The sequence below is a fragment of the Echinococcus granulosus genome (genome assembly GCF_000524195.1).
Source record: "Echinococcus granulosus chromosome Unknown EG_S00143, whole genome shotgun sequence".
Classification (NCBI taxonomy): domain Eukaryota; kingdom Metazoa; phylum Platyhelminthes; class Cestoda; order Cyclophyllidea; family Taeniidae; genus Echinococcus; species Echinococcus granulosus.
The window spans coordinates 136,953-150,563 of NW_020170523.1; the positions used below are offsets into that span (position 1 = coordinate 136,953).

Here is a 13,611-nt window from a genome sequence, read left to right on the forward strand (position 1 = left end):
CCATAATCTCTGGCATGGCGGTGGCCCATGCTTAAACTATACCGTAAGTAGGTAGAAATGTGCAATTATTTTAGCTATGCGCGAAATCACGTCCCACAATTTGCATTTATCCAGCCAATCCTCTTCCACTTCAGGCCCCTATGAAGCGGGGATGGCAGCAGTTGCAATTTGTTTGTGTTCAATTATCAATAATGTCACCTCTTCTAGTGAATGATTTCTGATTTACAAGCGCAGATCCTTTCATATTTTGCACTATTTAGTCATTTACAGTTACATCGCAATGACTGGAAACAGGTAATAATTTATTAGTAAGTCCTTATTTCGCATGAGTTAGATATGGTAACCCATAATTAATTCAACTCTAACTCTAATGAACTGACCCACTGAATGAATGATCATCATGTAAAATGAATGGGAAACCTGTTGTATTTAAGCATAAGTTGCGTTTGATTTTTTACGTTGCACAGACGATTTTGCCAAGCTACGTGTTTTCATATTGGGGTGTGTAGGCCAAATTGTGGAATGAACCATGATTAGGATACCAGAATGTATCTATTTGCTGAAACAAATTTTTGCACTGTGTAGGAGGCCGGTGTGATTGGGCATTCAGCTTTGAAGCCACAGTTGTGGTGTCAGTGAGGCATGCGCCTTACATTATTTTAAATCAGTACACATAAGTTACCTAGTTATGTCAAGCCGACTTGATCTCCACTTCCTCAACTTAAGTATAAATAGACTATTGTATACTCACAACCCCTTAATCATGAGCAATGGTTAGCAAATCTACCTTTTTTCCTGTCATTGATAATCGTTTTGTCATTATAAGATCACCCAAGTGAAGGTAACATAGCAATAGCATAGTGCAGTTGAATGCAGGCTTTACTTTGCACAGAGAATTTGGAGTGAATGAAAGAGCTTAAACAGCGTCTGTTTAGTATGTAGCTCTGAAAATTGGCTAATCAAAGAAGGAAGTGGAGCATGGAATTTGCCTCACAGATGGCAAATGTTGTGTATGAAGAGATGACGCTGCCAATCATTTGCACAACCTGCTTTGGTCAATCCCTCAACCAAAGTCAGAAAAGTAATTGCTTTTAGTCGTGAATTTGCTCTAAAAATCGGTGATAGCACAAAGTGGAATGGTAAATCACTCTGCAAATGCAATCGTTCTTGTGTAAATATGGCCTTTAACGCGGTGTGTCTATCGTTTGTGTAATCGTATCCATGTGTGGGTGTGGCCACTGGCAGGTACTCAACAAGCATCCAGAAAAGCAACAATCTGTTAAAAATTGTTCAGATTACGGGGACTACTCAAAAATGAGGTGCAGTAACGGAAGCATCGACAGCTCATACACACATCAAAGAAGCACTAAAAGATTAATACAACAACGCGAAGCATAAAAAATAACCTAAAATCCATGAAAACTTGCACGCAGCCTTCTTGCAAACCAATTAACACTATCTGACTGCACACGCCTAGAACTTGAACCAGTATTATCAGGTAGAAATTTATACGGGTCAAATATAAACTAGTCGCTAAACACTTCCCTAACAAATGACCAAGACCATTTTACACCACTATTCAAAACTTCAACCTTGAAAAGACAAATAAAACAACTTAAAGCAACTAATTTTAATAAGGACGAACATCCGCAAACTCGTGTCAATACCGCCAACCCCACAATTGCTTCTACTGTAGAAATAACCATTGAAACCATAAAAGTCATATGGCTATCTAATGGTAAAGACAATAAACGGAGCAAGAGAATCAAAACTTCAAAATTCTCTAAAATCATTAATATATTCAAAAAACGCCCAGTCGTCAAAAATTCTACCATAATCTCAGAGATAAAAACCAAAAACTTCGTAATCATCATAAATAAATGTTATAATGAATACAGCTTTAAAAAAACTAAAGTAATTAGCGCTTTCAGAATCAGGAGTCTGTAATAACAAAATGATTCGTTACAGAAAACAGCATTAGCACAAAATTAAACCGCAGACATCAACTCTAGCAGCATAAAATTCGTCCAGCCTAAAACTAGCGAATTTCGGCACGACAAGACAACATAATATAACTCTACTAAAACAAAAACAACTAACAAACATCAGTTACCCCAATCACAATCGTCATTACTCCATGATTAACTCCGCATAATTCAACATAATACCTTACAACGAGCCAGATTGTGAAGGACAAAATACACTTGTTTAACCGACCCGGAATAGCAACCATCTTCAATTTTACGAAGACACAGAAAACGAATGAATTACATCTGCAGATGTCACAGCCGGATGATACGGTGCCCCTACATCTTACACAGGATTATCTACCAAAAAAAATCCTTAAAATAAAAGGAAATATAATCCTCTTTAAGATACTCAATTCCGAAACATCATTGGCGCCCACCAGGATGAGTGTGGGTGGAGCCTTCAGTGCTCGTGAAATCCTTCTGCACCTTTGTCCTTCTTGGTAAATCAACCCTCAGTTCATTTTGCGAGAACACATCGCTCGCACCAACGCAGCGCCAAGAGGGATGTGCGAGGCAAAGATGCTCATTTAAGCAGGCGGACATAAGCCTATAATGCCTTATCTACAGCTCGTGGGGGTGACAGGTAAGGAGGTGGACTAAAGACGTGCATTGGTTTATGCTTTGATAGGGTAGAGGAGGTTGTGCCGAACTACGCTCGGATCCTCTGCATGGTGCACGTGGTTTCATTGATGCAAGACCAACGTCTGTCAAATGGTTTAACCACATCGACAACAACTACTACGAGGTATTAGTAGTTGTGATATTTCCACAGACCATGAATGGGATCCATTCCATGCCTGCGCCTGATCAGCTGAAATTCGTTTCATGTGATGATGACGGGCGGGGTGACTCCACCTTAGTTGGGTGTATCAAAAGACGCCTTCCGGAACACAGTGAAACATTACACTGTTGGAATGCGTTGCACTTGCACAGTCGTCTAAATCACATTTCCTTCAACTTCTTTGCTTGTTTGATTATGGTGCGTGTTATTGTGCTCCGAAGTGAATGATTAGCAATGCTGCATGCACGAAAATACGATCTCGTTGCCAATTATTGAGGCACCTTCCTGCTGACCTCAAAGATGAGAGGCGGCATGAAGAGACATGGAGGTGGTTAAGAGTGTTTAGGTAGATTAATGTTCTCCGTAGTGGATAGGAGCCAGCATTATACAATACCCTTCTTGGCAGGCAAATGAACGATCAAACGTAACTAGCAATGCATTGGCCAAATCCACGCTCCTCTATGTCGACCCTCAAGTCCCACGCTACACTTACAAGATGTCTCCAGCAAATAGTTCTTTACCTGTGTGAAAACCGTGCAGTTCTCAAGTAGTGTGAGTGGCACGGACAGATGTCTGGTATCACTAAATGCTGGGTGGATCTATGCTGAGAGAGGGCCTACCTCCCAGGTTTGCCAATGATGTCCGGCATGTACGTTTGTGGTGCCGCTGTTAGACTTCCTCTTTTCGGTCCTTTCTCCAAATGTCGTATTATAATGAGGAAGTGAACTCAACGCTCTGTTTCTACGAGTGATGGTATCAATCACTCTGCATGCGAAGACAGCACAGAACCAAACAACATTGCCATATGTTTGATTTCCTCGAGTAGCGCTATTACTGGTAACCTACTTGGTATTCCCGATTCCTCGAAAGTACTTAAGTCAGTGATATGAAATCCAGAGCTAAACGCAATGCCTCCAATTCATTACTGGCTCACAGATTTAAAGAAACGTTGCCTTCAACCGTATGTAAATTTAAATGGAATGCGAAATGACAAACGAACCAGTGTTCTATTTGTTACCGCTTATCTATCGCTTTCCTGTTGGACTGGAAGCTTTCCATGGCTTATGCGAATAACACACCTCAGAGCGCAATAACATGCACCATGGTCAAATAGGCAAAGACAAATAAGTTAGTGTGACTTAAAGGCTTGCGATGATAAAGCGTATTGCCGCACAGCAATCACCGCGCTTTGTTACGAAGGCGCCCTTGTCACACCCAGATGGAGTGGAGCCACCCAAGGGCTGATAAAAGGAAGGAGGAGGCAGCAGACGGTTCGCGTGTCGAGTGGCTAATAGCAGTCAAGCATTTGAAGTGCTTGCGTCGTCGCATTCAAATCCCAATACGTTTAGTTGAGTGGAAAGAGTAGAGTACAGAAAAGGCATCACGTAGAATTTAAACGACATTGAAATACATCTGCCTAATGGATCGCGTTGCTTAATTAGCAGTAGGAGTGTGTGCATCCGCGTCCACATCTTTTATAATACAAAAGGAATTTATGAAATCCAGTTGTGCATGTTATTTTCACCTGTCTAATTTTTCTTAGGATAGTCTCATAATTCATGCAGTATATAAAGACATGGAAATATTTTGGGTTGATGAGGTACTTTATTGCTCTCTTTCGTGGAAGAAGGCCTTCCACTGATGTTCAACATGCGCGATTATGGTGTAGGATTTGGACGTCCTCTGTTTGCTCCCCTGGTTTCTACAGTAAAATACTAGGTCAGGAATTGTGAAAGGGGAAATGTCTTTTTGAAATTGAGAAATGAAAATTTTTAAGAGTGCGCGTTTTGTGCAGTTGCTCCCAAATCTAAGAAAAGAATATAAACAAATTATTTTGACACGATAATTAGCCTTATCAGCACACAGCCAAGATACATTAGGACAACACTTCAGCCTGCGGGAGCGGCTGGATTGGTACAGTAAAAGCATCCATTAAATTATTTTAGCACATGACTAACTTTATGGGGAAGCCGTTTCTAATGTCAAAGAATCAAACAAAATCCTTAAAACAAAGATTGCCTATTAATTTGAAGCAAACGATTTCCTAATGGCTGATAGAAAATAGCAGAATGTAGGCAAAGCTATCCATGTTTATATCTAGCGAAAAAGTGATTATTCTCTTGTTAATATTTTGGGCAAATTTATAATTTAGGGGATTCAGATGGATATTAATCTTAATGCCTAGACAATCAAGATCTTTTTGTAAAAGTATAGCACTAGGAGCTTACGATTTTAGGGCTTAAATTGAAATTTGCAGCAGTTCAACAAGCAATTATCAAAATGGCTGCATAGGTAACACAGTTATAAAAGAAGGAGCAAACGCAAATGCTTTGGGCCAAATCATGACTCTTAAAGGGGCAGAGTTGCCTTTGCCGCTATAGACTTGCATGGGGCATCGACGGGCTTTGGCAGCGAAACAGTTGTGCGTTTTATTGAAAGCCACTTTCATAAGCGAAGACAGCCATGGTAGGCGCTGGGTCAGGTATAGCAGTAATTAGCTGATTTGTTATGCAAGTCGGAGAAGTGAGCTCTCCTGCCATGTATTTGTCAAAAGCCAAAATATACTCAACCTCGAGCATGACAGCTCTTCGTTCTTGTGTGGACACATAGGGATAGCCCCCTAGTCACCAGTTCTATGTCGTTTGTCGACCCAATCAATCCGTGCAATAAGGACCACGTCCGTTCACATCGAATGGATGGTCAACTTCAGTTGGGTATGAACACTGCTTACGTTTTAGAAAGGCTTTATCACACATATCAAAGCCACCTTTTGCCAACACTCATTCAGTCTTGACCAATTTGCCAACCTCTGCTTGCCATCCACTAACAATAATGAAATCCGTTTACTATCAAGCGATTAAACCTGAATCTAACTGTCATTTGACAATCCAATTACTCGCGCCTCAACCACTCATTTCCTAAACCTCCATAATTCCATATATTTATTCATTTATGCGTTCATTCAGCGTTGTTAGATAAGCATCAAAAAATGAAAGATTCACTCCATGAAATTAGGGAATTTGCTCACTCCATCGCAATCTCCAGGTGCATCCGTCTCTCCGTGTGTCGTCTCATCGCCTATGCAGATTTCGGTCTTGCAGCCAGTTGGCGATCTGTGGAAGTCATGCAATCAGACAAATTGAGAAAACCCGCTTTCCATAAAGTCTTCGAGCAGAGATGACAAAATGATGAAAGGTAAAACACAACTCCAGACCTTTACCAACTTCACCCTCTGCGTATATGAGTCGAATGCGAATTACCAACTCTCCGAGTTTGGGGGTTTTGCCCTTGATGTGCCAGTTAGGATTTGAAAAGATATGCTGAGCCCCTCTAACCATCGGAAAAGAAGAAGAATTGAGTATTTCCTGCTAGCATGAGGCCCTTAATTCCATTTGTCATTTCCTTGTTGTGTTAAAAGAACGAAATGCTTCATTTGGCTCTGTATTATGCCATGGGTACACACATATCGAGATGGTGTTCATTTCTACACTTACAGAGGACCATCAAAGCGGGTTACACCTTTGATTGTGAATAATGGACATTGAAATACTGGGAAAGATTTTCTCTAATAATTAGTTATTTAGATCTCTTAAAAAATTGACTCGAATAATTGCATCAAGTTTCGAAATTGCAGTTTATATTACTTGCCATGTCGCAATCAAGGCGATTGTAAGCAGTGCATTTGTGGAGTAAAAGCAAGTGGGATCCAGAGTCCGTTTGCATAAGCCACCAGCTTAAATTACTAATCAAAAATTATAAACCAACAAATCCGCGCTTTTGCATTGCTTGATTTCTAGGGGAAGATGGATGCCTCCATATGCTTTGGTGGTGTCCTTGCCACACCCCAGTCCTAACCCAATCCTAATATTGTTATCTCTTACGCAAAGACTACCGAGATACACTTTAGTAGCCTTGGTATCAGACCTTTAGAATCCTGCAGCACCAAGGTGTTGGATGTTGGATTAAGACAAAGCATGGTAATGTAGGGATGTGATGCCAAACATCATCCTAACTTCATTGCGAAAAAATGAAGCCTGTGAATCCAGAACAAGTGAAGAGATCAAACGCTTATGAAAGTACATCCCACTATATGCTACCAGTAGGAAGTCTTGTCACTCGCTCAAAATGGCATTGGAAAACAAATGCACTCCAATCATAGCGTAGCGACTCAAGTCTTCTCTCGATCCGCAGCTGTGCAACAGAGAGGAAGTGTTAGCTACGTGGAATCAAGTGTCTGCATGATTAAACGCCCAGTTAAATAAACTACCAACGCGTTAACTAGCCACTGTCTTCTTCAAAGCATGCATTCTTTGCATCTTGATGGCTATAGTTCCTAGCTCTTCCACAATCATACGCTCTATATCTGTACACAAACACACCGGTGAATTAAGTTTTTACCCCAAAATAATAAGGAGAGGAAGGATTTGGGTTCTGAACATCCAAGTGCAGTGACTGTATCTCTTTACAACCGTGTAACCACTTCCTACTTGTTCCCGCATCAGACGCCGTAACAGCACATCTGTGTTATTGTTATGCTGACAGATGGGAAGAAGCAGACAGCAGTCACATCTCCATCAGATGTGAGGAAGTCTGTGTTATGCGGCGCTGCAGACGTGGTGTGTTTGCCAGTTGCTGGAGTTGTTGAGCCCTAACCAGCCAACGTCTCCATTCCATCCCCTTGGCTGAGTACATGAATGAAAACCTGGCCGAACACCCCATTCCTTCTATATTGCCAATGTTTGACAAAATTTTGTTATTCATTTGTATGGCAGTCCTATTATCGCGAGCGAAAGATGGTAAATTTGAGTTTCCCGTTGTTTAAATGGCTGGAAGTCCTCTCTTGATTAATGTAAGTAGATGCAACAGCGCACGTTCACTATTTGCGCGTTTATCTAAGTTGAAGTTGCCTGATTAATATGCGTTTTAGAGTGCACGTCCTTTTTAAACCCAAACTCATATCTCAACCATCTCTTATTGACGAAGACCAAGGATGTAGCTTGCGTAAGAATTCGAGAAAGGACACAATTAGTATCGCCTTGTCCAAAAAAACCGGATAACCAGTATCGGCCTTTTAGTCAATCATCAGTACAACTTCACATTTGTCGGGGTATGACTTTACGATGAGGAAATTTTAAGCCACAGGTACGTTTGAATCCATAGCGCATAATGTAAATTTTGTATTTCACACACTTGCAAGGACGTATACCTATCGAAATGATTACAATATATGGGCATGCATGAAAAGAATAGGTTAATAAGCAATTAAAATTTTTGAACTCGGATTAAAACCGAGTGATTGCGCCCTTTGTATGACAAAACGCACATATTTAGTTGTGAATTAGATAAAAAATTGGTCAACAAAAAATTAAATGGATTTTATATGTTTCCATTGTCATCTTTACCCAATCACATTGAATTCTCTTTAAGACTTTTCCTCCTCATACGCACCACTACCATTGCTTCTCGATGTCTTCGCGCACTGGCTCAGCTTCTCCCGTACTCATATCACTATCAAGTAAAATATAACCAATTTTACAAGCGCAAGTGTCTTTTCTTTTTTGGTTTGGCATTATGGAAATGCATTTTTTGTACTTCTGCGCACTTTCGTACCAATTAGCTCGTTGTGGAGGGGTGAATTTACTAAAAGAATCAGAAATTCCATACATTCGCACATCAAAAGTGAACATGGACAAGTGAAATTTTATCCTTGTTTTGATTTAATTCATTTGCAAACATATTTGCTGACGTCTTCGTAGATTTTACCGATAGTTTTGGCAACTACGTAAATTACTTTTCTTATGGGACATTGCGTATGCCAATGTATTCACATCTTCAATGAGTGATTGAGGAATGACTAACTGGAGCAACCCGCAATCAGTCTACCAGGGGGCTATTAACTACCCTTGGAAAAATGCATGAGCCCAGGCACTGCTTGGGATGCTAAAAATGTCCTTTTTCTCCAAACTTGCTCTTGGTTTGGTACAACTGCACGAGGGATATGATGTTCTACCCACGCAAGGGCTTTTTGTTTCTGATTTACGTCCTCTTGTTAATTAACTTTGTACTGCTATGAGGCGATTTCCTCCCTCCTCATTGCAAATGTTTCCGCTGTCACCTCATGCATACCTCGACCTATAATAATTGAAGACAGCTGGAATTGCATCAATTCCTGTATTGTGTAAAGGCCGCATTGATTTAAAACAGCAAAACTAATAAAGGATAGCAGTATTTGCTAGTTGTCAAGAAAGAGTTAAGTCAATTTAAACAATTAGTCCCAATCTGTGTGATTATGCAAACAATACTATGACTGGGGCGCCGTGAAGAAGGTTTCTGTCAGACAAACAGACTTTCGTTGTGAACGCAACACAGCACTTTCATTGCTACCATCTCGAATAAAACCCTTGAGATCTTTTGGTAGGTTATCAGAGTTCACGTTCCTATGGCTCATGGTCGTTTATTTAGCTTTAGTATAACGAATAGCTTATCAAACCTGAGATAATGAGTTGTCGTCTTAAATTAATCTAAGTGAAAATGTTCAATGCATTCTGGATACTCGTATTTTCTGCTCCACAAATATTTGACTGGGACATTGTACTGTTGGTCTATTTAAGATCCCTGGTCTTTTTGCTGTCATGTCTTGGAATTGCCTTAGAGAATACCTGCTGTACGGTTAGAAGATAGGCTGCAATGTGCTTTAATTCTTAGCTGGAGTTTATTTTGCATCGTCTCATGCAATTCATCTCTCGCATTTCATGCTTGCTTGCTTAAATTCGTGTGCAAACGGAGAGTAAGTGCCGGGACTCCAATGAAAGCCTTGTCCTATTTTTTATTTAGGCTTCTTGCATAGGCTGCTTTTAATGTGTTTCCACAACTTCAAGAGATGATGCGATATTTACTTTCACTAGCCCACAGCATGCCAAAGCACTAAAGTATCTCTGAGATGAAAGTGCGACTATTGAAGAGGTGCCATAGGAGTAATGTGCAAAGGTCCTTTTTGGTACATGACGGCATTCTTCTCGAATCCATCTATCCTGTGAATGCCACTGCGGTTTTCGGCCTCGATATCTTTCCACGCTGAAGACCATTATTATTATTATTATCTAAAAGTGTCTTTGCAATTAAAATCTTAAGGAGTTCCCTGATTGTTGTATTGACAGTGAGTTGAGAACTTCGGCATTAGTGGTGGTAGTAAGCTGCGCGGCGATGTTGTGTAAGTTCATGAAGTAGACCCACAATCGTGAGAATGAGATCTTTACACGCCATCAATGATGCGTCTGATTTACCTATGTGGTATCAGTATGATTTCATAAGCTGCGAGAAACCCCTGTCTCTATGTAATCGGAGAATCGGAGGTGGAGAAGAAGTACAAGGACAGTTTTTTGTCACAAGAGAGTCGATGTCGGGTTATTGCCTATTTGCAATACAGAAAATCGAAAGCAAAGAAACCTTGACTGTTGGTTTACTTTGGAGAGAGGAACACGGAGGAACACTGACAGCAATTGGATAGACGTCATGAGGGAGGCGTGGGAAGAGGTGTGGGTGGATTCTATTGCTACATGTTCCAACAGTCTTTAACGGTCTCCTTACTTGTTGAAATTTTCTGATACGGGACGTAAGTAGATGTGGTTATTCATTAGGATGGGTTCTATCACTTGTTGGCATATGGTCGGCCTCTTCGAGCGAGTTGTCTTTCGCACGGACAGGTTTACCTGCTAACGTTAAAGTTCACTTTTGTATTAGCCAATTGCATGCAGTTTGCAGCCCGTGTATTTCGTATTCCTTGAGGGACTTCTACCAAAGGCCGTCTTTTCACGATGAAGAATAATTGCACGTATTTAAAACATCTATTTCACAAAACTTTTATGCTAGGTTTCTTCACAGGTATATCAGAATGCGCGTGGAAATGCATTCGAATTTTGGAATGGTTGACTACGTGGCTTGAAAACATTATGGTGATATGAGTCGTGCGAAACTCAATTGACAGCGGTGTTATCGAAGTTAGGTACAAATGGTATCTGAAGGAATGAAAGTTAGAGAGGAAATGAACAAGGGAGAGTCACAGCGCACCAGTTGCACCTAAGGCCGTAGTAACAGAATTCCGTAACGGTAAAATGAATGGTAGTTTTGCGACACATGCTTGACCGATTCTGCACTACCGTGGTTAAAGTACTTCCCAGACCATGTTTGAACTTTTGCATAAGTACAAAATGAAGGACAAGAACTTTAACGTTGAATGAGGATAAGTAGAACTGCAGCAGGTTTCGTGCAGAAGTCAATGTGTCGCTAATTACTGGTGGTGCAACTGAGGCTGCAATATTCCTACTGATGAAATTTAGCAGTTTTCTTTCTTCTACTAGCAATGTGCAAATAAAAATAATTCAAATATTTAAAGTGAAGTAATTTTCTACTGATTCGCATGATTGCCAACTTGATGTACCAACTTCAATAGCATTTCTGTGTTATGGGTGTGTCAAAATGAACTAGAATGGTGTAGATGAAGACCGCTGTTACTCAAGCAAAAATTCAAAACAGAATTAAATGCTTTAAAGAAATGTCTGGAGGCAGCACGCAATGTGGATTAACCTAAAAAAACTACTACCTGAATAGGCCAGCTACAAATTACACGTCGACATCAACCCAATTGAATGCTAATTACCATGCTACATCACCTCGCATAGCAAACTGATAAAGTGACTCAACAACGAAGGTAAAATTGAAGCAGCTACCCACAGAATTAGGAGTCCGATTTTGACAGGATTTGGTGGACCCAAGCAAGTCGAAACTACAGATTATTTAATGGGCAATATTTCCTTACCATTTCACTAAATGGTAATGGTACACTTTATTGATTTCTTCTCCATTCTGGACTATAAATTTTGCTTGGAAATACACAAGAGGCATGAGGAAACATCTATGAAACAGGGATGTGGCATAGGGGTGTACAAAAAGCCCGATTCATGCTTGTCATCCTCCACCATCGAACAGCGTTACCCTACCTCCGTTTACTGAGGGCACAACTTGTGGCTAATCTTAATAAAACGCCATAAATGCAGTCTTACCATTCACATTGTAGGTAATGCCGATTTTGAAAATGCCCTGTTCGCAATATCTTAAACGAAAGTCAACCCAACGTTTCATGCCATGAGCCTGAGATTCCTTCACTCTTCAACCCACCGTTAACAAGTGTGACAGTTAGAGGTAAAATGGTTAACAAAACACAACATGTAATACCTTGCAATGTGCAGAAGCAGATGTAGTTTTGCAGGTCAGGGAGAAGATATCTTATAGGACAACATAAATGTGAGCACTCCTATAAATACTCCATAAATTGGGCACACCACTCATTTCTGCATTGAAGATGGCGTACCGGTTGTGCTTCATTTTGTTGGCGACCCCCGTTTTGGTATGGGGACAAAGAGGAGACCATGGTAAGACGCGCCTTTATATTCAACTCTAATCACAATATGTGAGGAAGGGTTTTTTATATCAGTGAATCTCCCTCATTGCTTGCCGAATCTAATTTCCACTATGTTATAGGCAGTTTCATTTCACTGCACTTTCCCACTCAATAATTCTCATATTCTTCATGTCATTAACATTTGCAAGAGCCACGCTATTGTCTACTGCGACTTGATACAGAATGACTTGCATGTAGCACCACTTAAGGTAGAGAATGTGCATCAGTATGTAAAAGCTCTCGATTAAAGTATCTACTAATGATTATATAGCTTAGATGTAGCGGCTTGATAGTGCAGCTTCACCTTCAACCTCAGCCTCGACCCTAACCACACTGTATAAATCATCACAATTGTTTTCTACAACGATTTCAACGTGCCCAAGCCATTCACTTACGGTCATGCTTGTTATCGAGTGGATAGGATTTGCTCACTACTACACTCTCCAATTCAAACCTCTATCAATTTGAGGCTAAATGGACATTGAATAAGTAAATAAGCTTCAGATATCGGCCACTGGGTGGAATCGCATGAGGTACTTCCCCATGAGGGTGACTCGAGTACGCAAAGTAGTGTCGCCAATCATATAAGCGACTTACTTCTTCAAAATCCTTTGCACAAATGCATGTGACTATAATGCGCACTGCGTTTCAGATGAGGTGGCACAGAAGACAACAGTTGCAGGGAAGTCACTCCTGACATACTTTTATATGAGTCGCGTCAACTCTACATTCCTTCAATTACGTTGGCACATCGAGGAATTGGCTAAGGCCGGAGTGGAAGAAATTAAAGTAACAATAGAAGCGGCTTCTGCTCACACTTCTCCTAAGCAAAAGGCTGCAAGCGTGACGACGGGACAGGTTTCACTTGATGATTTGAAGCCCAACACTCTATACGAAGTGCATTTGGAAGCAACTGGTAACGGAATCTTGCTTTTGAGTTACGTAGGTTATGTGGATACATGGCCGACTGGTAAGCTTATTGCGCTTGATACATTGCATTTCGTAGCATGCGTTTAGAGACGTGTCAATGGAATGGCTTAAGGTAGGGGGTATGCATGCATAGGTAAAGTACCTTCGCAGCCAATTTTGAGGTCACAGCGTCTTAAACAAAATCCGCTTTGCAGATTGCGCCATTGAAGCCAAATCAAATTAAGCCACCTCGTATCAAGACATCCAAATTTAATTCTTGAAAATAATTTATCATTGCTAACAGCTCCTTCTACGATCCCTCCACCGGAGGGTAGAGCAATATCAGCCACGGAAATTGAACTTCATTGGTTAGAACCATCCATCTTGAACGGGATCCTCAAACCTTATCGCTTGACTTGTTTGGATGCCGCATA

The 13,611-nt window shown here is 40.7% G+C and overlaps 2 protein-coding genes across 2 annotated transcripts in view; one reads left to right on the plus strand and one right to left on the minus strand. All coding sequences in view use genetic code 11, as the record gives it.

Moving 5' to 3' along the window:
* Positions 1-210: 210 nt before the first annotated feature.
* EGR_09335 (hypothetical protein) lies at positions 211-6,504 on the plus strand (the record flags this gene model as incomplete). Its single annotated transcript, XM_024498584.1, has 4 exons — positions 211-294; positions 1,531-1,914; positions 4,355-4,431; positions 6,396-6,504. The coding sequence occupies 4 exons, from the start codon at positions 211-213 to the stop codon at positions 6,502-6,504; spliced, it is 654 nt and encodes a 217-aa protein (XP_024347015.1).
* A 1,757-nt stretch (positions 6,505-8,261) lies between these two features.
* The window catches only part of EGR_09336 (hypothetical protein), a gene marked incomplete at both ends in the record, with an annotated part of 7,653 nt that continues 2,303 nt past the window's right edge, over positions 8,262-13,611 (minus strand). Inside the window, 5 exons of the mRNA XM_024498585.1 lie at positions 8,262-8,517; positions 8,938-9,020; positions 10,968-11,130; positions 11,468-11,593; positions 11,627-11,678. Coding sequence (XP_024347016.1) covers positions 8,262-8,517; positions 8,938-9,020; positions 10,968-11,130; positions 11,468-11,593; positions 11,627-11,678 — 680 coding nt within the window. The remainder of the gene's footprint in view (positions 8,518-8,937; positions 9,021-10,967; positions 11,131-11,467; positions 11,594-11,626; positions 11,679-13,611) is intronic.